At 37.5% G+C, this 26164-nt stretch overlaps 1 protein-coding gene across 8 annotated transcripts in view; it reads right to left on the bottom strand.

Annotated features, from left to right (window-relative positions):
• The window catches only part of slc4a7 (solute carrier family 4 member 7), a 93363-nt gene that overhangs the window by 49656 nt on the left and 17543 nt on the right, over window positions 1–26164 (bottom strand). For all 8 annotated transcript variants that reach the window (XM_062958027.1, XM_062958025.1, XM_062958028.1 and 5 more), the window contains exons 2-3: window positions 5623–5704; window positions 375–518 (exon numbers count right to left, since the gene is read on the bottom strand). In XM_062958027.1, the coding sequence (XP_062814097.1) occupies window positions 375–518; window positions 5623–5704 (226 nt within the window). The remainder of the gene's footprint in view (window positions 1–374; window positions 519–5622; window positions 5705–26164) is intronic.

The following is a 26164-nucleotide window of genomic DNA, read 5'->3' as shown; positions in this document are numbered from 1 at the left end:
AAAAGAAGGATTGGTGAAAAAGCTTCAGTGGAGCCACCTTTTCCCCATGATAACTATTCCAAGAGTAAATTTGCCTTCCTAGTGGTGGATTCCTCTCACTTCCTGCTATCTCAATCCCATTCTTAATTATGAGTCATTTGTAAGTTGAATGTTTGTAACTCGGGGACTTCCTGTAGTTTATTTTCTTAAGAAATGCTATGTTTCTAGCAGGCTGAAAGACAACAAACAAACCAATAATACAAAACAATACCACATTGCTTCAAATTAAAATTTTCAGGTCTCTCAAATAAAAATATAGTCAGAAGCAAAAACTGGATTTAAAAACTTAGCAAGTTAAGGAAATATGATTTAAAAATACCAACAAAACCTCTTACCGTAAGAGGGAGAATCTCGACCATCTTCTCTATCAGTTTCCTTTTCTCTTCTTCTTCTATGATGTTTATGTCCACGATGTTTATGACGTCGTCGACCTTGTTTCCCAAAGGGAACGTGCACACCAATATACACAGCTCTGTGACCTTGACCCCAAAAAGGTAGGCAACATGTTAGTCTAGTCTCCTTGATAAAGAAGATGCTGGTTAGACACAAATAACTGGTTTACTATTTAACTACAATATTTCCTGATCTGGAAAAGTCATATCAACTGTAAAGAAGAATGGACAATTTCTATGGGCTAAGCATCCTCCAATGCAACCCTGTCTGTGCGCGCACATACTACAGAAACAGACCAAGTCCATTTCTGGTTTTAAATATTTTAATACTTTTAACAGTGTTGAACAGTAGTGCATTCTATGAAAAATGCTTCCAGAAAGGGATTATATTATCCCCACAAATCCACTAGTTGAGGAATGCTATAGAAATGTTCTGTCTATGCAAGCATAAGCACAACCAATAGATACAAGAAAGATAATCATCACTGGAAGGGAAGGTAAAGGGGGAAAAGAAGTTTTGCGAGTGTATTTTTCCCAAACAGAGAAAGTCTGCTTGCTTGAATGATATTATGGTTGCATTTTGAACATACCCTGGTCAACAAGACATATTTCTTCATACACAACACCTATTTATTCTTATCTGTGCAACTCAATGAAATGCAAAAGAATCCTATTCTATTGGAACCAAAAACTATGGCTATCAGCTTTCAAACAAGTTGGAATCCTGGATCGGGATGGGGAAAGGGTTCTAGGCTCCACACTCTAAAAAATCTGTTTTTGTAACCAACCAAATGTGCCATACAACTATTTCATGAAAGAACAGATGGCACAAGTCATCTTTTTCAATGATGTTACCAAAAGCCAACTTTCAAATGAGTTACAAAATAGTATCATCACCTTCCTTCCAAATAAGACCTTCAAGGCCTTTTATCCTGGTAAAAAGACATGGAAAAGGTGAGCTGCCTCATCTAGCAGCTTCCAGGATTACAAATGCACTTTTTAATAGGACCGAGGTATCCCTTGAACTGTTTAAACATTAAAATATGTGCTTTTCAAGCTAGGACATTCTGTATTTCTGTGCAGCCCTGATGTTCTGGGGCAGAAATATTGCCCCCCCCTCCCCCCGCAAAAAAAAAACCCCTGTAATTCATATTCATGTCTGTCTTTGTTCCATTTCCAAACTCAGTTTAAGATTCTGATCTATTCCAAAGCTGGTAGTTATTCTGTCAGGTTCAGGTGAAATGAGATACTGTGCTTAACTAGATCCTGGATTTCAATTAAGCATACAGAGAAAGAAAGAAAGAAAGAAAGAAAGAAAGAAAGAAAGAAAGAAAGAAAGGAAGGAAGGAAGGAAGGAAGGAAGGAAGGAAGGAAGGAAGGAAGGAAGGAAGGAAGGAAGGAAGGAAGGAAGGAAGGAAGGAAGGAAGGAAGGAAGGAAGGAAGGAAGGCAGGCAGGCAGGCAGGCAGGCAGGCAGGCAGGCAGGCAGGCAGGCAGGCAGGCAGGCAGGCAGGCAGGCAGGCAGGCAGGCAGGCCTACACACATAGGCAAAAAAAGCTTCTATGGTTTATTAAACAAAGGAATGATCACCCAAAAAGTAGTCCAAGTGTACACCCATAAGAAGGTATACAAAGGCCATTGTGCCTGTGCAAAAATACTTTGAATAACTATATGACATTTTGCAATCTTTATGCTACAAAGGAAAAAACTAAATCAATAAATGACCTTCAAAAACCCCACTTGCAGAATGGCTCCACATGCTGATCCCAAACAAAGCTTGTTACAGAATTAGCTTAAACCAATCCTCAACAGCATTAATAAAGTGCAGGATACTAACTTTAGTACACACCGCTTCAAAGATAGTTGTTTAGTTTAATGAGACATGACTTTATCCAAGCTTAGTTGACAAAATCCACAAATGGTTTTTAATAGGTAAGGTCATTAGTGGTGTCATTTCAAAATTTCTTTAAAAGAAGCCCACTACTTATTCTATTTACCATACTGTTGCTCAGATCACACAACATGACACTCTTGTGATTTAGTGGGTTTTAAAATATCAAGTTCACTTCAAAAGAAAGTGTGAGTCTGTTGCTTTTTGCATATTATTAACTTTTTGAGATGTTAATAAAATAAAATAATTAATTTCAGCAAATGAATGCAGTACAAGTTTGCATTTTACCACAAAACAATCATGCCTGTTCCAGTTAATATTTTAGCCTTAATACTGCAACCGTACAGCTACATATTCCTAAACAATTCCTAATTATTTCTTCAGTCTAATTGTGGAGTATGTTAAACAGTATAAGAGGATTCTGTCAAGAGTAGAACCCATGCTAAAACACACATAACAGTTTAAATGCAATGTTTTCACTGTTAAACTACACCAGATGGTGCAAGTCATCTTTTTCAAGGATGCGGTCACAAGACAGGTTTCATAACATAACCAAGTGCTGAAAAGCCCACTTACTGAACAAATAGCATCACCGTCTTCCTCCCAAACTAAGACCTTCATCATTATAAAGTGGCCAGTGCCAAGTTCTTTTTCAAATACAAGTTTCACTTGTCATCTGTATGCTACAGTATAAGCCACTTCAATTAGTCTTGTTTATGTGGATATGATGTGCCCTCTTTTAAGTAATTCTCTCTCTAATCATTTAACTCCCTTTTCCACAACTATCTGTAAAAAATTAAGAGGGCAAGGAGATGAGTTTATATACAGACAAAATTACATTTAAAACTTATTTCTATGTTGCTGTCATGTCACAAGACCAACTGCAGGTTATAAGGCAATAACATGCTTCTACACTCCTCAGTACTATAGGTCCCTTTTCATTATTGTATTCTAAGATGGGCATGCATAAAATATGTACAAATGTGTAAAACAATACCAAAGCATTTACATCTGTGTTTGTCTGAGTTCCACAATAGCTGCAGACTTCCCAACTGTTTCACAATCAGCAAAATTCTACCACTTCCTGGTGGTTAAGGCTACTTGAAAAAGTAGAATATTTTCAAGCCTTTTTCATATGCAGATTGTGGCCCCTTACAGGCCATCCTCCCAGCAGAAAAAGAAAGCTTCTCCCAAAGTTATTCATTTCCTCATTGTCATATTTTGGAGAAGCATCCATTTCTTGAATGCTAAGCCTTCTTTTGCTCTTTTCCACCCAGAAACTTTCCACTCAGGAAACTCTCAGGAAGCAGTTATAATATCTCTAACTTCATAGATGGAAGTACAGAGATATGCAAGTACCAAAATGTGTTATCTGCATATTTCTATAATAAGTGTCAAGCTCCATTGCTCCTGGCCAGCAGTTTCATGAAAGTACTGGTCAAAAGCAATGAAGCTCAATTCTTACTATAAGGGGCCAGAGTAGACAGAAAGATGTGTATGTTATTGATCTAGACATCTAGAACAGAGATGGACAACATGCAGCCTTCCATGTGCTACTGGAGGTAACTTCCAATATCCCTCATCACTGCCTGTACTACCTGCAGCTGTATACCAATTTCACTGCATCTGAGGAAGATCAAAGTCTATGAATGCTTATGCTACCAACATCTTTCTGTTACTTTAAAATGTGCCACAAAAGACTCTTGGCATACTTAAATTCCAGACTAATAGGGCTACGTCTCTGAACATCTGGAAGACTTCACTTTGCTCATCCCTACTCCAGAAACTCCTCCTACCAGAAAGCAGAGATTTCTTAGAGGCCGATATATCTAGAATGATCCTTCATTTTCTCATGGGAGGGCCCTCTTGGCAAAGGTGTCAGCACATAACAGTCTTGTGCTATTTATTCTGCAGCTGTTGGGCTATGGGCCTTTCAGAAATATAGCCACACAAAATCTCAACTCTGGCCTTGCAGAATACCCTTCTTTGTTCAAATTTAATTGTATATCATTTATTTAATAGGATACACATGCTTATTAGTGACAAATATTTTCCAAATGTTCAGCAAATTAAAGAAAAGCGAATAAATTAGTAGCTACCCTAGCAACTCTATAAGCAATGCACAACACAACTGCAAGGATGTTCCCAGTCCACCTTTCCAGTTCTAAGACAGAGCAGAATACTTGCATTTATTTCACTGTTATATTCTCAAGTCATAATTGCTTGTTCTGGAGCCCAACTCTAACCTCTAACCAAAGAAACTCTAACCTCCCTTTGAAGCAGAATGGGTTTGGAGCTGGAAAGGTCTGTCTTGACTTTATGCAATGCCAGGTGGAAAGTTGCATTTTGAGGAGATATGCGGCAAACTTTATTTTGATTCACGACAGCAGCAGTTCTTACAATGTGTTCCGCAGTGCCCTTGGGGCTCTGTGAGGAATACTGAGAGGCTCCGTACGTCTTTCCTCCTGCTTCAACAGCATGTATCAGGCTCTCCTCCTCATTCCTCCTCCTTCTCCAAGGGCACTTGGTGACATTGCCATGCTGCTTCCCTACTCTTCTCCCCTCCTCCTCCTGCTCCAAGAACACACATCAAGCTTCCCCCTCCCTCCTCTTTCCTCCTCCTGCTCCAACAGTGCAAGGTGGCAACATTGTCCTCCCGTGGCACGGACCTTCCCCCCCCCCCCCCCCTTGTCTTCCTTGCTTCCAAAACCCTATTTCCCTCCCACCTCTCAGGGAGTGCTTTGACTGTGCTTTTACTGCATGGCAAAAGGGGTTAGACTGGATGGCCCCTGGGGTCTTCCAGTTAAGTTTATGTTGGCTAAAATTGTTCTTCATTTTAAATATTGTATTGTTCGTTACTTTCTTTCCATTTCTTTTTGCACTACAAACAAGATATACGCAGTGTGCATAGGAATTTGATCATTTTCTTTCAATTAGTTCACACAAACATTCTCCAGACATCTACATTGGCCTGGCCCATCTGTCTAATTTTAAAACACAATGCAGCCCCTGTGTCCATGCCTGATATATATACATTATATATAATATAATATATAACATTTCTTAGGGCTACACAAGAAACTTTTGCTTTAAGGGGGGGCTCTGCAGCTGAAAAAGTTTGAGAGCCTCCGCACAGAAATCTTTTCAATGTCTCTTAATTGCATTGGTGAAAATTTCAGATATTAGTGTAAATGGTACAAAAGTAATCACAATAGCCCAACTTAACACAGCAAGAATTTTTAATTTATGTTCCTTTTACATACTTGAAAAATTAATACCACTAATGGAATGAAAAAACTTACTTTCAAGCTCTTCTTTCTCAAAGTTTGTGGTGATTGTAGAGCTAATTTTACCTGTATCCACAACAGCTTCTTCATCATGACCCTAAAGTGGGAACAAGAAAGACGAAGAGCTTAATTTTCGTTGTCGAAGGCTTTCATGGCAGGGATCACAGGGTTGTTGTATGTCTTTCGGGCTGTGTGGCCATGTTCCAGAAGTATTCTCTCCTGACGTTTCGCCCACGTCTATGGCAGGCATCCTCATCCATACCTCACAACCTTTGAGGATGCCTGCCATAGATGTGGCCGAAACGTTAGTAGAGAATACTTCTGGAACATGGCCACACAGCCCGAAAGACATACAACAACCCAGCTTAATTTTCTTAATTTAATTATATTATGTTCATTTTTCTAAATATCAGTGTGATGAATTTTCTGAAATGCTCTGGTACAGAAATTACATACTGGTCAATGTCATATGAATCTATAGTAAGATAAGACTAATTCAAGAAGTTAGATATTCTTGTTTTCAAATTGAATCAAAATGTGGTACTGTACTTGCATAATAAGAATACACTAGAGCAATAAAGCAGGAGGTGATTGTCATCATCACATGTGCAAAGAAACCTAAAATGTATACCATTTCCACGATATATGCCAAAGGCTTATAGTTCACATCTCATTCATTCTCAGAAACCTTTCTCATATTTAGAGAAGAACCAAAAGAGTTTCCCTTAGTTTCAAACTAAGTCACTCACATCTTGGTCATATCATTTAAATTTAGAATTCTATAGCAAAATATTTTTGTTAGCTGGAATCCATATCATTTCAGCAAAAAAAAAAAGTTCACAGGATTTTGAAATGGATATTCTTAACAAAGGATTCCATGTAAACATATTATGTTGATGGTAAATAAACAAAACACAAGAATAAAAACAGTACCTCATTTTTTAGGAACAGAACATTTCATTTATTAATCCGATGCAAATACAGTAGAGTCTCACTTATCCAAGCCTCGCTTATCCAAGCCTCTGGATAATCCAAGCCATTTTTGTAGTCAATGTTTTCAATATATTGTGATATTTTGGTGCTAAATTCGTAAATACAGTAATTACAGCATAACATTACTGCATATTAAACTACTTTTTCTGTCAAATTTGTTGTAAAACATGATGTTTTGGTGCTTAATTTGTAAAATCATAACCTAATTTGATGTTTAATAGGCTTTTCCTTAATCCCTCCTTATTATCCAAGATATTCGATTATCCAAGCTTCTGCCGGCCCGTTTAGCTTGGATAAGTGAGACTCTACTGTAATTCAAGAGGGAGTCAGTTAACTGATAGAGGCAAGAAGGGAAGAAACTACACCCACAATACAAAAACAAAAATAAAATATTTTCTTAGAAATTATTTTCTTATAAAGTAACTGCTCAGAAAAAAAGTAAAGGATAATGGAATAAAGGGAGAAGGACTGAGATAAGACACATATAAAAGTGTGTCAAACTTTAAAAACATCACTTGAACAAAAACATTTTTAACCATTGGTGCAATCACACTTAAAAGAAAACTCATCTCAATAAAAGGGAAAGAACAATCTTACTATATAGATGGCATTAAGAGACTTAAATAGAAGGAAGAAGAATGGAAGTAAAAAAATTTCTTTTTTTCCTTTGTTTTACTCCATCCTTTTACTACTTGTTTTGTGCTTATGACTTTATTGTTCTATCTTAAAAATTCTTCTAATAAAATATTTATATATAAAAAAAGAAAACTCATCTCAATATGGTTCCACTTTACATATGGCTAGGGCAAAATAAAAACCTAGTTATTCATACCATCTAGCAAAACTTAAGATGTTTACTTCTATACACTTAGGTAAAAACACAGATTTCACCTTTGGTGAAAATTTCAGTACTGTTCCATTATCCAGGTAGACTGCAAAAGGAGGCCTCATTTTAAGGGGGGAGTTGAAGGAGGAAAACCATTTACCAAATTTTCACTGTTTATTCCCTCCTCCCCTTCCCATTTCATAAACGAGGGTTGTTTCCATGACAGCGACATGAAGAAAATAACAGTAAAACAGGGGGGGAATTGTTTTAGGCCTTCAACCTCCCTTCCCCTGTAAAATGGGCTATCTTTCTCTGTCTATTTATTTATTTACTGTATTTTTACCCCACTCTATCTCAACCCAAGGGAACTCAGATCAGCTTCCAAATTGGCAATAATTCAATTCAGCATTAAAACATAAAAACAAAATAAAAAATACATAGTGGATTAAAATCAAAATAGTAACATAAATACATTTAAAATAAGCAGTAAAAAAAAGCACATGGTCCCAAAATCATAGTTCAAGGCCGACCTAATCATATTACATTAACCTCATAGTTGTATATTGCACTGTAACTACTGTCCAAACACTTGGTTCCATAGCCAAGTATTAACTTGCTTTCTGAAGGACAGGAGTGAGAAAGCCAATCTAGTGTCACTGGGGAGTTCCACGGCTGAGGGGCCACCACTAAGAAGGTCTTGTCTCTGGTTCCCACCAACAGCATCTGTGAAGGGGGTGGAACTGAGAGCAGGTCCCCCCTCAAAAGATCTTACATCTGGGCTGGTTCATAGGGGGAGAAATGTTTAGACAGGTTAGTTGGGCCAGAACCGTTTAGGGCTTTATAGGCTAAAGGCATCACTTTGAATTTTGCTCGGTAATAATAATAATAATTATTATTATTATTATTATTTTATTTTTATACCCCACCCCATCTTCCCGAAGGGACTCGGGGTGGATTACATGGGGCCAAGCCCGGACATCAACAATATAAAAACAAAGCAATAAAACAGATCAATCAATAAAAACAAGTCATAAAAATCAGATTGGCAGCCAGTGGAACTGACACAACAGGGGGGTTGTATGTTCCCTGTACGCCGCTCAGGTGAGCAATCTGGCTGCCACCCATTGGACTATTTGGAGCTTCTGAACAGTCTTCAAAGGCAACCCCATGTAGTGTGTGTTGCAGTAGGCTATTTGAGATGTTACAAGAGCATGGACAACCATGGCCAAGTCTGGCTTCTCAAGCGAAGGGTGCAGTTGATGCACAAGTTTTAATTGTGCAAAAGCTCCCCTGGTCACTGCCAAAACCTGGGGCTTGAGGCTCAATGATGAATCCAGGAAGACTCTCAAGATGCATACCTGTGATTTCAGGGAGTGTGTAACTCCATCCAGCACAGGCTGTAGCCCTATACCCTGTTCAACCTTTTGACTGACCAGGAGTACCTCTGTCTTGTCTGAATTCAATTTCAATTTTTTTGCCCTTATCCAGATTGCCACAGCTGCCAGGCACCAGTTCAGAATCTGGACAGCCTCCTTAGCAGTAGGTGGGAAAGAGTGATGGAGTTGGACATCATCTGCATACAGATGGCATCGAACTCCAAAACTCTGGATGATCTTTCCCAGCGGCTTCAGGTAGATATTAAACAACATGGGAGACAATACTAAACCCTGCCAGACCCCACAGGAAAAAGGCCATGAGGCCAAGCAGGTGTTCCCCAACAACACCGTCTGGGAGTGACTCTCCAGGTACTGTTTGATAGTACTGTACCTCCAAGTCCCATTGCCGCGAGATGCTCCAGAAGGATACCATGGTTTATGGTATTGAAGGCTGCTGTGAGGTCCAAGAGAACCATCAGGGACACACTCCCCCATCAAGTTCCCTGTGTAGATCATAAACTAAGGAGGCCAAGGCTGTCTCGGCTCCATGACCTGTTCTGAAGTCAGACTGTGATGGATGTAGATAATTAATTTCTTCCAAGAACACTTTAAATTGCGAGGCGACTAGGCCCCCTTTTGGCCTCTGCCTGGAAAATGGAACAGTATCAAAATTTCATATTGCTTGTGTGACTTGAGTGGCCAGTACCCAAGAATTACAGGGACTCTTGTATAAGAAGAAAAGCAAACAGGTATGATTCAAAGCGAAGTTTGAAACTTCAATTCAAAACAAAATACCTATGTAGATCTTCAACAGATTTAGGCTTCAATCTAAAGGGGACATTACAGTGTATATAATATGAAAAATAATCTTCTGAGGAACAAAAAATTAAAATATTAATGTTTATAACTTATTAATTATCAATATATTTTGGTAGAATAGACTACTCAACTTAATTTTATATTGATGTTTTCTGTTTAGCTTCCACCTTTTAAAGAGTTAACCTGTAGGTATGTCTCTTTCTAAAAACTAAAGTTAATTGACAAAAGCATAGCATTGCAAAGAATTAAAAAGTACAATGGGGAAGAGTTGCACAAGAAAGTCTGGGCAGTGTGTTTTTAAAAATAGCTATTTTAAACCTTGCATTAGCCATAGTCTCAATGGAAGATTGAAGGCATCAACAGAATCTCTCATCAACTCTCTTTCGGGGTTGGAGAGAGAAGAGAATTAAAATCCCTACCATCATCAAGGAACACACAAGAGGGGGTCAGAATAACACAAGCTAACTCTGCTCCATACTGCTAACACAATTGTTTGGGTCACTGCATTGTGAGTATAATCTACATGAGGCTTCCTTCAAGCCCTGAGAGGGTAGAGTTGAGCTTTCTTTCATTTGTTCAGTCACAAGCTTGCTTGCTGGACACAAACATACAACCATAACAAGACTCTCTCTTCCTTCCTTGACTTGTATCTTGAGGTCAGGAAGACATGTGTCAGCTTGTTTCTATGTATCCACAGAAGGAGTGTTTTTGAGTGCCTTTGTCCTCATGAGACAGAGGAGGAACTAGTGACCTTTTTCAGGGCTTGACAAGAGCTATATTTGGGGGGGATTAACTTGTATTTACATTCTGCAGAATTCCCTTCATACTCCAAACCTGGAGGTAAAGAAAAGAGCAGAGGATTGTCTCTTGACCTCACAGCACTTTATAGAGCTGGCAGGGAAAGCAATAACATTGGCAGTAACAAAGTTGTGGTTTTATTACTCTGGATATAATGCTAGTAAAACACCAAAGCTGATCAAAATACAGTAGTCTCTCACTTATCCAACATAAACGGGCCGGCAGAATGTTGGATAAGCAAATATGTTGGATAATAAGGAGGGATTAAGGAAAAGCCTATTAAACATCAAATTAGCCTATGATTTTACAAATTAAGCACAAAAACATCATGTTATACAACAAATTTAGCAGAAAAAGTAGTTCAATACACAGTAATGCTATGTAGTAATTACTGTATTTACGAATTTAGCACCAAAATATCACGATGTATTGAAAACATTGACTACAAAAATGCGTTCGATAATCCAGAATGTTGGATAAGCAAGTGTTGGATAAGTGAGTCTCTACTGTATTATTATCTCCAATACAATACTAGTTCAGTCAATGTAAGTTGTTTTTACAGTGACTCATGAAGAATAAAGTATGCATAGTTACAGCAATTCAAGCATTATTTTGTTGTTATCTTCAAGTAATTTTTTATTGATGTTGACCCTAAGGCTATTAATGAAGGGGAAACTGGCAAGATTTGTTCACAGTAACTGGATAAGTTACATCATGTTAAAATCAGTGTGCTATTTTCATTGCCTTCCTTTCTCTTTACTAGAATATAAATTAGTTATAATTTAATGTTTATAAGAATTTAAGGTAAAAGTAAAGGTAAAGGTTTCCCCTGACGTTAAGTCCAGTCATGTCTGACTCTGGGGGGTTGGTGCTCATCTCCATTTCTAAGCCAAAGAGCCGGCGTTGTCCGTAGACACCTCCAAGGTCATGTGGCCGGCATGACTGCATGGAACCCCGGTGGCGAAGTGTGTTAAAGCACTGAGCTGGAGACCGAAAGGTCCCAGGTTCAAACCCCAGGAGCGGTGGGAGCGGCCGCTGTTAGCTCCAGCTCCTGCTAACCTAGCAGTTTGAAAACATGCCAATGTGAATAGATCAATAGGTACCGCTCCGGGGGGAAGGTAAGAATTTAAACAAAAGGATTTTCCAAGGAAAGCTTTAAATAAACAGCATTGAATGCAATTTGACATTACCCCCTTAATCAAAGATCTCAATGCAACAATATCAAGCTTTTGGGGAGGTATATTTACCAATAGGTATAGCTGGTTAAATTAACAGTGGAAAAATGTGAACGTTTCTTTGTTGCTTCAAATGCCAACTTTTTAGTAAAGGTATCACTTTTAATCCACATACACTGCTGCAACCAAGCAAAATGAAAATAGATGTGCATTTTTCTTATTCAGCACAGTCCTAATGCCCCTTTTCACTGTGAGTTTTCCCATATCATATTTTAGACAGCAGGCTTCTCAGAGCAGGGCTTGTTCCCTTGTACTTTGTAAAATGTGCACTAAATGAACTGTTTGTTCACATTATCTGCTTCTATTGCTACATTATTTGATACAGGCTGCATTTTGCCTTAGAATGGAATGCAGTCTTATCTATAAAAGATAAAGCTCTCCTCCATTAGGCGATCTGTCATGGAATCACATATTGCAAACCTTTCTCGAAAGCAACTGAATTTCTTTTCAATAAACAAAATACTGTGGTACGAAATGAGAGTCCGTTTGAAAGTAAGATACAAAATGACAAGGACATCCATTTTAATGTTAATAAATGTTGTAGTAAGATCATATTCACAGACAAAGTCAGATTTAATTATGCTAATATTTTAACTAGTACATGGGTTCACATTAGAGTGTTGTCCTCTCAACTTGGCAATGTTAAGATTGATTGCTATAAACTGACAGTCTCAAATGTAATATATGAAAGTTTCAGAAATAATTAAAAGATTTATTTATTACATTTCTATCCAATCCTTTCTTCTATCATGGAGACAACATGCATCAGTTCAGTTTTCAAAAATCAGAGACCAGCTTAATAAGTTAAGCCAGTCATCATCCCTAGTCAGCAGTGTCATGTTGTCTGATGCTGCGCCAATGTATCTAAAGGGCATCAGCTTGAGAGTGGCAGAGCTAAAATATACACATTATACAAGTATTGAACATCTAGATACAGCTGCATTGTACCTTCCTTTCTCTGAGGGAGCAAACATGATAGGAAGCCACTATTAACCACATATTCCTGCTATATTAATAACTTACAAAAAGCCTGAATATAAAGCCATGAATTGAACTTAGTCTCTATATCCTGGCTTCCACGTTAGCCACAATTCACCATTTCACTATGGCTAATTCTGGCTTCCTGGCAAGTGTCATGGAGGACAGGTAACTTTATTTATGAACTAAAATATTTATAATCTACACCTTATCAAATGATCTCAGGACAGTTCAGTGTGTTAGTGTATATACTCACTGCCCAATGATATAGAGAAAGAGTGATATGTATGGCTATTGGCCACTCAAACCAGAGATGAGATGTATATGTCCGCTTTGCTTATGAGATGATAAACAGAGATCTGATCATCCAGATGTAGTCTCATGTTTCAGCAAAATTGTGGCAATGGCCACATATACTTTGGGATATATGAACCCACACTAGTAGCAGAGAATAATGATTCTAAGAAAATGCTGAAAATAATTGCAGACTCCATCCAAACAGATAGCATCTTCCTTATTTAGGAACTCTTAACATTATAAGAGTCTGGTCTACAAATTAGTATTTCACATATCAAAAACAAAACAAACATATCAAAACAATATTAAATATTTTTCACATCAACAAATATTTCACAATCATGATCTAAAAAGACACAACACAAAGAGAAAATAGATGGGTGGAAAATAAGTTCAGCAGTTCCCAGATGCTCTCTTTCATACTCAGAGGCTTCACACAATGGCACCTGGAACATGCCAAGGTCTAGGCACAATGGAGCTGCTCTTCACTCCCTCAAAGGCTATAGCTTAGCAACTGGGATGGAGAAAGGGACTCTCACCAGCCTTTTCTTCCCTCTTCTCTCCCCACTGAGGACACAAGATTTCCATAATGTATTTTGGACAAGAAGCAAAGCTTGGCGGAGGCAGATGGAGAACCTATGATAATTACATGGTAATAATTAAAGGTTTCCCCTGACATTAAGTCTAGTCTTATCTGACTCTGGAGGTTGGTGATCATCACCATTTCTAAGCCAAAGAGCCGACATTCTCCATAGGCACCTCCAAGGTCATGTGGCCGGCATGACTGCATGGAGTGCCGTTATCTTCCTGTCAGAGCGATAACTATTGATCTACTCACATTTGAATGTTTTCGAACTGCTAGGTTGGCAGAAGCTGAGGCTAACAGCAGGAGCTCACGCTGCTCTCCGGATTCAAACCACCAACCTTTCGGTCAGCAAGTTCAGCAGCTCAGCGGTTTAACTTGCTGCACCAGGGGTTCTCAATTACATGGTACAGTATTAGAAATGTTAGCAAATTATGAAATTGGTAAATTAACTGAAACTATGCAGTGTGTAGGCAAACAATGTCTATTTAAGCTTCCTTTTAGACAGGAGCTGCAAAAACAATAATGTAATAATAAAACTTTATTTATATACCACCCTATCTTCTCAAGGGACTCAGGGCAGTTCCCAACATGATAAAAGCAATACAATACAATGCAATACACATAATAAAACCATACAACAATATAAAATAATACAAATGGAAAACAAAAAATGCATAACATACAATAAAAAAGTAAAAACTGGTAACAAAACTCCCCTGATTGGCCAGTTATGGAGACCCAGAGTTCAACAGTGGAATGACCGACTATAAAGTGCTATTCAGGACTTGTACAACACGAGGACTTGGGGCCAGCAAATATGCAAATATTTAATTATATATCAGTTGTATAGTTCAATAAGTTTTGACATGTGTGTGTGTATTTCTAAGTTTGGTAGGTATATAATCCAACATATGATTTGATTACGGTTGATGTGGTTTTGATTACTGTTGATGTGGATGTCTATCAGAAAAAATAGTAAAACAACTACTATGCATAAAATTAGCTCAAGTTTAGGATGTTGTTTATATTGTCACTAAAATTTACAGTCTTTAAGTCACTGATATGAAACATAGGGCCTTTGCCAGCTTACACGTAAGGCAGGAGAAAGTCTATAAAGATTAGATTACAGAAAGGCATGCCCTTGTAAACCCTACTCTTACATTGCAATGTATTCAATATGCAGGGACTATTCCAAGAATAACCACTAAAAGATATTTCTGTCTTACGTATCAATTGTTGGATCTCATTCCTTTGGGGAGGGGGGTTATATATCTGAAATTTAACAAGGTGGTAAAATGTATTAGATTTGGAAAATGTAAAAATCTTAACTTAATACTACAATCTATTATCTAAAATAAAATAAAACAGTTCTACTACTACTACAAACAGAACTTTTGAGACCCAGGCTTATAATTACTAATATGTATATTAATAAGCCTTATGTTGCTGGTTTTGCACAATATAAAGACATTCATCTTCTGTTGTTCTGCCTCATTTCTATATCTGAAAAATAGCCATCTAAAAGATACTATCATGTATTACTAAAACACTGCCTTAACCAAACAATATTATTAATCAATAAAGATGCCCTGCTAAATATGTTGAAACATCTGTATGCTGATGGTAAAAAATAACATGATCATGATAAAGCGGATTAGAACAACTGAGGTGAGATAATCACAAATTGAATATTTTCAATGTTACCTAAGCACCAGATCATGTCTGATATTAGAGGATAACAAGGGTCAACCCTGACAGTATTTTGATTGGAAACCTCCAGGTAATACTAGGTGACAGGTTATAGCTCGAAAGGAAGGAGTTGAAAGAAGCAGTCCTGAGTGCTCCTTGCTTAAGAAAACCCTGTACAGTTCATGTGCTCACCATAAATACAGCTGACTTAAAGGCACGCGTGCACACTCACACACACACAGTGTTTTCAGTAATCTAGTTTGTGTTACATTTCAGATGGAATCCTTGACATTTAGCAACTCTGCATACTGGAAATAACTGTAAGATTTATTTCTGTTAATTTCCCTTCTAGCTTGATTCTGTTCTAGTCTCCACCAGTTCTTTCACTGTCACTTTTTGAGGATTGACAATATGCACTCAAACATGAGCACTTCCTTGTAAGATCATACTCAAGGTTTAAATGATAAAAGCTATTTTTTGTGGCTCAACCATATTACTCTGCAAGTGGTTTATTATGCTTTCATTTAACTGTGGTGACCAATATCATACAAGCTTTCACTAAAGCAAAAGAGAATTATTTAAAATACACTTGTGACTACTGACCTGTACATCTCAGATGGTTGAGAATAGAGATTTTTAGCTATAATCTAGTGTCAACTATTTCATCTTGAAAGATGTTTGGACTTAAATGACTCTTAACCTAACAAATGATAGAAGTTATTCCTGTGTAGAGACAAAATCCCTTTTCAAATTTTATTTAAGAAACCATATAGCCCACCCTCCAAGTCATTTATAGCTTACAATATACACAGATAAAATAAAAATGAACAACATAAACATAGAGAAATGTTTACAAATCTGCCCAACTAAACAAATGCTAGCTGAATAGGAAAAAATTAATTCATCGGCAGAAACAGTAAAAGCTAAACAACTCTCACATAAGATATTATTGAAAATACAAAGGTGTCTCACATCCTGGCCAATCATGCCACATTCAAGAAGACATAGAAAGGAACTCTTCAACAATTGTGAAGGAGTGGGCATGATAGTGGTATTTTTTATCATGAAACATCCAATATGAATACATATGTATAATTTTGGGGAAATGATCTACAGTAGAGTCTCACTTATCCAACATAAACGGGCCGGCAGAATGTTGGATAAGCAAAAATGTTGGATAATAAGGAGGGATTAAGGAAAAGCCTATTAAACATCAAATTACATTATGATTTTACAAATTAAGCACCAAAACATCATGTTTTACAACAGATCGACAGAAAAAACAGTTCAATACACGGTAATGTTATGTAGTAATTACTGTATTTCACAATGTATTGAACATCACAATGTATTGAAAATATTGACTACAAAAATACTGACTACTAATAAATTGACTACAAATAAAGATAGAATTCCATCAAATGAACTTACAGTAACAACACTGTCGAAAATTAAATCCGTAAAAAGTTCAGTTCTTGCCACCTAGAGAAATAGCTGTGGATTCGGGTGCGAGGCAGATTGCACTGAATAAGCGAATGTTGGATAAGTGAGACTCTACTGTACTGATTCAATGTATTGTTTGGCATTTAAGTTAATATTGAAGTTAACATAATTGAAACCTGATCAATGACTAACTAAATCATACAGTCATTTAGGTGACTGTAGAACACATTAATTCTAAGAACCGAGTAATGCTTTTAAAATAATTCTTTCCCATAAAATAAAAGAGTGTTAATACAGTAGAGTCTCGCTTATCCAACGCAAACGGGCTGGCAGAACGTTGGATAAGCGAATATGTTGAATAATAAGGAGAGACTAAGGAAAAGCCTATTAAACATCAAATTAGGTTATGATTTTACAAATTAAGCACCAAAACATCATGTTAGACAACAAATTTGACAGAAAAAGTAGTTCAATACGCAGTAATGCTATGTAGTAATTACTGTATTTACGAATTTAGCACCAAAATATCACGATGTATTGAAAACATTGACTACAAAAGTGTGTTGGATGATCCAGAACGTTGGATAAGCGAGGGTTGGATAAGTGAGACTCTACTGTATTCTGTTTGGTGTTTTATTATAAAAGTTCATTCACCTGCTAAATTTTATGAGTGATACCATTAACTTTTAACATGCAGGTTAAATTATATATAAGACTGCCTTTGAAAACTTTTAAGAAATTTAATTTCATAATAGTTGTAATTAGCTGGGATCAGGCTTTAAACTGCTGCTCCACCAATTGCATAAGCTCCTTCTTTATTTGCAATTTCCATTCAAAGTATTGGTTGGGTTTTAAAAGGTTGGAACTAAACTTCTTATTTATAATGTTCCTGCTATCTCAGAGGTCTTTCTTCAGGTAACTCTGACACTATAGATGCAGGGGATAGCTAGTGATACATGTTACACAACTCAAGAATCTTTTCCCAAAGGAGGTTTACCCTTCCTTCAACACCACTGCAGCATTAAAAATCGCAGTAGGAGACTTTTATGCTGCCTTTCTCCAGGCAGACCCAAAGCGGCTCACAATATTATAAAATATACATAGTAGGATAAGATCATTAGCTAAAACAAATAATAAAAGATCCACGAATGACCCATAGCATTATAAACAATAAAAAGTTTAAAACAGAATTAAAATTCTCCTACGACCATAAAGTGCTGAAATCAGTTAAAGCCTTTTCCAAACAGGAAAGTCTTTACACCTTTTCTAAAAGATATTAGGAATATTCTACAGTAGCATCTGTTTTATCTCAACTACCTGTGCTTATGCTTCTCTAAACATTTTAATTATTTTATAGGGTGGTTGTAATTGTTTCTAACTGATTTTTTGTAAGCTACCCTGCGAACTTGATTGAATGTTGCAATATAAATCCCTAATCACACATATCTTTTTAAAATTACGAACTAACCTATCTGTTATATTAAAACCACTTTGTTTGGAATATCTGGACTTAAAGCTAATATAATTTTGCTTAATACTGGTCAGTTGACATACTTGATGCAACCACAGTGTTGCCATTTTCAGTTCTTTCCATTTTAAGTTCTGCCCATCTCAAATTCCAATATTGTAGCCAGTCTTTTAAGTTCATGTATCTGTTGACTTATGATGACCCTGTGTTTCTTTTTCTAAGCCACAAGTCAAAGGTCAGTCTCCAAAGATCTATTTCAAAGTTCTCTTGGCAGCATAGTCTACTTTTTGTCTTTGGAAAACCCATGTCAGGTTCCCATGGAATATTATAAGATGCCTTTAATTTCATATGTAGTTTACTGTGTGTTATGGGGCTCACTTTTAAGTGCTTGAAGGACTATTCTAATTGTTGTTGTGTTCCCAACCACAATTAGATATGCTGGTTTTTTGATAACCTTGTACAACTTGGGGTCTTGGTATTGAAAAACCTAATTTCCATCCATGTTTCAAGAACACTTTTGGAAAGCTACTCTGAACTGATTTTCAACAGCAGGCAAAAATCATTCTCTCTAAACTTCTGCTGCATTCAGATAACGTTACTACAGTAGCAAGTTTGCAGAACTCTCTGCTACAATGGCTTACCCAGCCTTTGCATTTGAATTTGTATCTACAACACAGCTTCAATTTGATTTGAGAAATGACTGGGCATCTCTTCTAGGAGTTACACAATCTTGACCACAACTACAACTCCCAATTATGTTTTGGAATATTTAAAGCAAGAAAGAGGATAACAGGAAGAAGAAAAAGATAACCACATCTCACGCTATAAAGATTTCACATATCATTTTGAACATTTGTATATTTGTTTTAATATTATTTTAATTAATATGGAATAAACTCCTTTAATACTTAGAAAATGAAAGCATTTTGCAGGAGTCAAATGCTCTAGATAACACTTAAACCGAAGATACTAAGAAAGAGATTAACCACAGATGAACTATTCCCTCCTCTTGTAATCCTAATTCTCTCAAGGAGAAGGCATTCAGAAATCTGTCTTTTCCAGCCATGGCATATTCAGCAGATATAAATTACATCTTTATGAAAGTATTTTTATTGTATGCCACCCTGGAACTAAGATATAAAAGGCCAATAAATACATTTTAAATGCTGACACGCACTACACATTTTAAAAGATGCTGAATCTCACCATAAACGTCAAATATTGCCTTTTCAAACTCACTCTGAACATTCAAAAATCATTTGTACAATTTCACATGGTTACAAAATCTCATATACTAGGAAAATATGTCAAAATTGCAAGGCAATGTTTCTCTATTTCATTCTACTTTCAGAGCATCAATCTAGATATTGTTTAGAAATTACATTATTGTGCATCCCCATGTTTACAACAAACCACTTACATATGTAGAAGAGTTCTCAGGGAGGGGAGTGTTTGCTGGACCACATATTTTATGGCAGATTATAAATTCCGCTTCAGGTTTGCTTTATCTTAACACAGGAGTTAACACTCCTAGTGCAGATTTGCAACTTTAAATGCAACCCTATTTTGAATAAAAACACAAAAAATTATATTGCAATACACTACTCAACAATATAGACTCATTTCAATATTAACGGTGAGTCTAATTTTTCACTCTGGCGCTTTTTAATTGAATGTATATTGCCTTAAGAATTGCAGCATTCAACACACTGCAATATAGGTCAATATTCCTACATTGTAGATTAGACTGTAGACTGTGAGAGAATGCCTTGCCTATGGTTGTTTAGTGCATGGTAGTGGTAAGACTCAAACCCTTAGACATTAGTCACTACTTAGCTCGCAGTATCTGCCTAAATAAAATCCACTACAGTATATTAAATATTAAAAACCTGATTTTTAAAAATCTGCTGTAAAGCATATTTGGTAAACATGGCTAGCAGGTTTTATATCCCATTTTAGTTCAGATGAGTTCAAAGTAGCTAATGCATAATACCAATCCCTGAAGATAAAGGGAAAGTCAAGACAGTAAAAAGTAAGTACTAAAATCAGTATTGTGACAAGACAATACTATTCATTGAATTCACTCATAGCATGAATGTATTCTGAAAATGGAAATTTCAGACAATGACGCATCAACTTGTTAATGAGAATCAAACTGCACATCTCTTCAGACAACAGAAGTAAAAAGTAGGACCTTACCGCGTGCACTTTTTCTTATCCTAATTATTATTATTATCTTTATATCTTGCCTTTCTCTCCATGGGGACTCAAGGTGGCTAACTATCCACACTAAACAATTTAAAAAGAGCAATACAAAAGTCAAAAACAATTAAATAATAACAGTGTGGTAAAAACAGAATAAAAATACAACAAATACATTAAAATGGCCTTTAAAACTCATATCCCTCCAATGCCACCCACCCTTCCCATATTTGCGTCACTACACCTATAGTAAAAGAGGACTTCTACCAAATAAATCAGAAGGAATGCAAAGTACAGTAGAGTCTCACTTATCCAACACTCACTTATCCAACCCATTTTTGTAGACAATGTTTTCAATAAACTGGTGCTAAATTCGTAAATACAGTAATTACTACATAGCATGATTTCATATTGAACTACTTTTTCTGTCAAATTTGTTGTATAACATGATGTTTTGGTGCTTAATTTGTAAAATCATAACCTAATTTGATGTTTAATAGGCTTTTCCTTAATCCCTCCTTATTATCCAACATATTTGCTTATCCAACGTTCTGCCGGCCGATTTATGTTGGATAAGTGAGACTCTACTGTAATAAAGGAGAAGCTGGTCTTTTAAATATCTTGATCTAAAGCCGCGAATGTTTAAGATCAATACGTTGAATTTGAAACATAATGGAAGCCATCACAGCTGTTTCAATGTTAGCATCACAGGTTCCCAAAATGTAGTCCCTCCTTATAGCTTTGATACAGCATTTTGTAATTTCTAGACACTTTTCAAAGCAGCTTTGGAACACACTGGAGTAACCCAGATGCAATACAGCTAGGACCTGTATCACCACAGCCTATATCCAAAACATAGGGCAATCCATTATACAACAAAGTAATATCATAAAGGACAATTCTCCCCTATAGGAATAAAAGAAATAATCACATTATATAATCAAGTTTTCACAAAGGTATTACTTCATACACTGAAGACATTTTAGTAAAAAAAAAATCATCTGAGCAGAGTGGCAAAAATCAAGAGCTTTGTCCTAAAAAAAAGCACCAACCACATCTATTATCTATGACAGGGGTTCTCAAACTTTTTCAGCTGCGGAGCCCTTTCTGAAGCAAAGGTTTCTAATGGAGCCCCAAGGTGTCTACGGACAATGCCGGCTCTTCGGCTTAGAAATGGAGATGAGCACCAACGCCCAGAATTGGACACGACTGGACTTAATGTCAATCATGGACAAACTTTTTGACGCATTGCATTTTAAAATTTGACAAATGGCCTGGGCCAGTGGCAGATGGATGGAGAGTGTTAATGTGAATTATTTAAAAAAAAAAGAGGGAGAAGGCTTTTGGTGCAATAGGGCTGAGAGAAAAAGGCTTTTGGTGGCAAGGGAAATGAGGGAAAGGCTTTTGGTGGTGAGGGAGGTGGGGAGGAGCACTAAAGAGGAGGTAAAGTTTGGAGGAAGAAGGAGGAGGGGGTGGGTTTAGCACAGCAGGCTAAACTGCTGTGTTGCAGAAAATTCCTGCAGATTGAAAGGTCAGCAGTTTGATCCTGGGTTGGGGTGAGCACCTGCCGTTAGTCCTAACTCACCTGCCAACCTAGCAGGTTGAAAGCAAAAATGTGAGTAGATAAATAGGTACCGCTTTTAGCAGGGAGGGAATAAAAGTCCCCTTACAGGCATTCAGAGCCAGCCCTAGGTATTTTTCAAGTGTAGGCGAACAGAATTTTGGCGCCCCCCCTCCCCCCAAACCAATCACTGAAAAATAAAAGCGTTGGATAAGCGAAAATGTTGGATAATAAGGAAGGATAAAGGAAAAGCCTATAAAACATCAAATTACATTATGATTTTACAAATTAAGCACCAAAACATCATGTTTTACAATAAATAAATAGAAAAAGCAGTTCAATACATGGTAATGTTATGTAGGAATTACTATATTTGCGAATTTAGCACTAAACATTGAACAGGGATATAGGGCAGTGTGGACTTAGATAACCCAGACAGCCCTCAGTATAAAAAAAAACTCTAAAATCAGGACAATAAATAAAGAACAACACTCTGAAAACAGAAAAAAATCCAGACAGTAAACAATCAGGGACAGCTAACTCCTCCCAAAAAAAGATTCTCCCAGGCAAGAAGAAGCCAGGCCTTGAAGCCACAGGGCCATTAAATGCTAATCAAGGTGATTAATTACAACATTCATGCCTGCTTCAAAGAAAAGTTCTTTCTCCCACTCTGGACCTTCTATAGATATATAAACTCCACATACCTAGCTTCCAAGTTCCCACAGACCTCACAATCTCTGAAGGCCCCAAAGGTGGGCTCGCGTGGTGTGAAGGTGGGTCCGCGCCGGCCGGAAGACCCAGCATGGGCACCGGGAGGCCCAGCACGGCCGCTGGAAGGCCCGAAAGAGAAGGAGGTGGAGAGTGGTGCCCTCCTCCCAGGACGATGGCGCCCCCGGGACGATGGCGCCACAGGCAAGTGCCTATTTCGCCTTATGGTTGGACCGCCTCTGCGGGCATTGATCGAACAGAGGAAGCTCCTTGGCATGGAAGATGGAGCAACAGCACCCCCTCCATAGGCCAGAGTCAAGCACAGCCTCCAAGATGCCAGAAATTAGATGGGAACAACCGACTTTACCTCTGTTTGTGTTTGTTTGTCCTTGTTAAGTGCATGATTGGCATTGAAAGTTTGCCGTATTTGTGTATTCTGTAAGCCGCTCTAAATCCTCTTCGGGGGGGAGAAGGGTGGGGTATCAATATCATAAATAAATAAATAATAGGAAACTGCGGAGCCCCTCAGTATGCTTCATGGAGCCCCAAGGGCTCCATGAAGCACACTTTTGAGAATCACTGTTCTATGCCATGATACTGCTTCTGGCATTTTTGAATGCCCTGACAGGAAAATTACAGAAGTGGCAATAGATCTTTTAATGCCTCCCTTGAAAGAACCGGTGCTTTGCTTTCTCCGTAGAAGAACCCTCAACCTTGAGATTAAACCTAAAAATCTGCCCTCAACTTATACATGAGTATGTACAGTAAGTATCTCTAACAAAAGATACTGGTAATTATGGACCTTGTCAGTGAGGACATATTGCTAAATAAAAAAAAAATTATCTGAAAGGACTCAATGAAGAGAGGTTGGCCCAAATAAATAATTCCAAACAGATTCACTTCAATACTAATTTCATACTATGTAGACTAACAAAAATGTATTTACTTTCTTACCTAGCAACTTAGTCTCTTAGGGGAGTTACAAACTACAAGAAAGACATAGCAACTATCAAGAACAGCATACCTGTATCTTTCCCATGACAAGCAAACATGTGATAGGATATAATATAATTATATAATATAATTAATATTAGAGCTTCCCATTTTACAAGTCCCTGGTAGCAAGAAAGGGAAACATGAAGCATGATCATACTACATAATATTACAGCTGATGTAATCCTGTTGGTTGAATGGGAGAACTAAATAATTACAAGTAATTATCTTGAATTAACTAAAGTGATAGAAGATCTGAATCTGAAGTTTCTTATGAATATATATATGAGCATATCATTTTAAAACATTGGATTGGATAGGAACTCTTTCTCTACTCCACTAGCATGGAACATCGCTGAGCATCATTTCAAAAGCCAGAAATATTTTTTTCTATCTTACTTGCAAATATGTAGCTATTATTGAGGTGTCAGGAAAGGACTAGGCATTTAGATTAGAATTATAACAAGAATGATTTTTTAAAATATCCACCTAATTCAGAATTGGGTTAAATAGGTTTTGTCCATCTCTGCCTTTTTCTCTTAGCCCCCTCAAAACAATATGCATATTAAAGTGAGATTGCAGAATGTCTTCAATACAACATCTGAATACAAATATATTTTAGTAAACAAGTGATAACCATTTTTTTAAAAAACCCTCAATCCTATGTCCTTAGATGAGTTTAGATCCATCAATCTGCCAGAGGGTTTAATCAGCTATGCAAATAGCAACCAGCTATTAAAATGGCTACCCAAACGCTATCTTAAAATAAGGGTAGAATATTATCAGAAAGCTAGGTTAATGCACCTCTGTCTAAGCCGCCACTGCCCCTCAACTGCTTGAGAGCAGGGCATGGCTCAACAAGAGGTGAAAGAAAGAATGTAGTTTTCCTCCTTGTCCCTGCAAGACCAAATGGAAACCATTTCTAAAACTGCTTAGTAGGAAAGATATCTGGAAGTGAATTTTGTCCTGATAATAGTACGAAAGAAAGTTTCTTTAAATATGCCGCCTATTCGCCCCATACCCCGAGCCTGTTCTAAATCAGGACTCTGCTACTGTGATTTGAAAACAATTTTAAGAGATGAAGATAAATTCAAGTAACTCCATTATGTTATATTGTATATAGTCCTCCCAAACTGAATTGCAGGCATGATGGCACAGTTTGAGCACTGGACTTCAACTCTGGAGGCCAGGGTTTGAACCCCTACTTTGCCATGAAAACCCACTAGGTGACCTTGGGCAAGAGAAGCCTCCAGTGGCCTAGGGGATAAAAGCCTTGTGACTTGAAGGTTGGGTTGCTGACCTGAAGGCTGCCAGGTTCGAATCCCACCCGGGGAGAGCGCGGATGAGCTCCCTCTATCAGCTCCAGCTCAATGCGGGGACATGAGAGAAGCCTCCCATAAGGATGGTAAAACATCAAAACATCCGGGCGTCCCCTGGGCAACGTCCTTGCAGACGGCCAATTCTCTCACTCCAGAAGCAACTCAGGTTGCTCCTGACATAAAAAAAATACCTTGGGCAAGTCATATTCTCTCAGCATCGGAGAAAGGCAAAGGCACAGTTCTGATAAGCATGTTTCCCCAAGAAACCATGTGAGAGGTCATCGTAAGTCAGAAAGGACTTTTTTGTGTCAAAAGCGACTTGGGAAACTGCAAGTCGCTTCTGGTATGAGAGAACTGGCCATCTGCAAGAACATTGCCCAGGGGATGCCCAGGTGTTTTGATGTTTTACCATCCTTGTGGGAGGCCTCTCTCATGCTCCCGCATGGGGAGCTGAAGCTCACAGTGGGTGTTCAACTGCTCTCAAAGGATTCAAATCGCTGACCCGCAGCAGTCCTGCCAGCACAAGGGTTTAACCCATTGAGCCACCACAGGCTTGAAGACACACAACAAAATATAGGCAGTCCTTGAGTTATGAAAAAGATAGGTTTTGTAGGTTGGTTCTTAAGTTGAACTTGTATGTACATTGGAACAAATACATTTTAAGTGTAATTCCAGCCAATTATTTTAGATTTGGGATAGCATAGAAAAGAGTTAACACTCCTCTAATGTTTGTTTGGCTATCTGTGCCCCTGTTAACAAGATTTCACCTGACTTTCTTTCCCTGTGACAACTTGATTTTGAAAATTTTGGGTTGTGCTGAAAACAAGGATTGGTGACAAAACTTCAATGGAGACCTCTTTTTTCCCAGGATAACACTTACCAGAGTGAATTTCCGTTCCTTGAGATAGATTTCCTCTCATTTCCAGTTGTCTCATCCCTGTTTGTAACCAAAAGTTTACAACTACAAGTTATATGTAAGTCAGATGTTTGTAACTCTGGGACTGCCTGCCAATTATTTTACTGCATATAGTCCTTCCAAACTGGAGTGTTATAAGTTGTTTCCTCAAAGCACAGTTCATTTGGAGAGACTATTTCATCAGCTAATACAGTTCTCAGATATTACTGTGACAGCAATCGAGTTTCTAATAACCTTTTTGGTTCCTACTGCCATAAAATAATGGGGTGCAATTACCAAACTGAATGCACTAAAAACCAAAATGACTGTGACAACACACTCACAGACACAAGGAACTAAAACAAACCTAA

The sequence above is a fragment of the Anolis carolinensis genome, chromosome 6, assembly GCF_035594765.1.
Source record: "Anolis carolinensis isolate JA03-04 chromosome 6, rAnoCar3.1.pri, whole genome shotgun sequence".
Lineage (NCBI taxonomy): Eukaryota > Metazoa > Chordata > Lepidosauria > Squamata > Dactyloidae > Anolis > Anolis carolinensis.
Note: the sequence above shows the minus strand (reverse complement) of the source record. Positions and strands in the feature narration are given on the sequence as shown.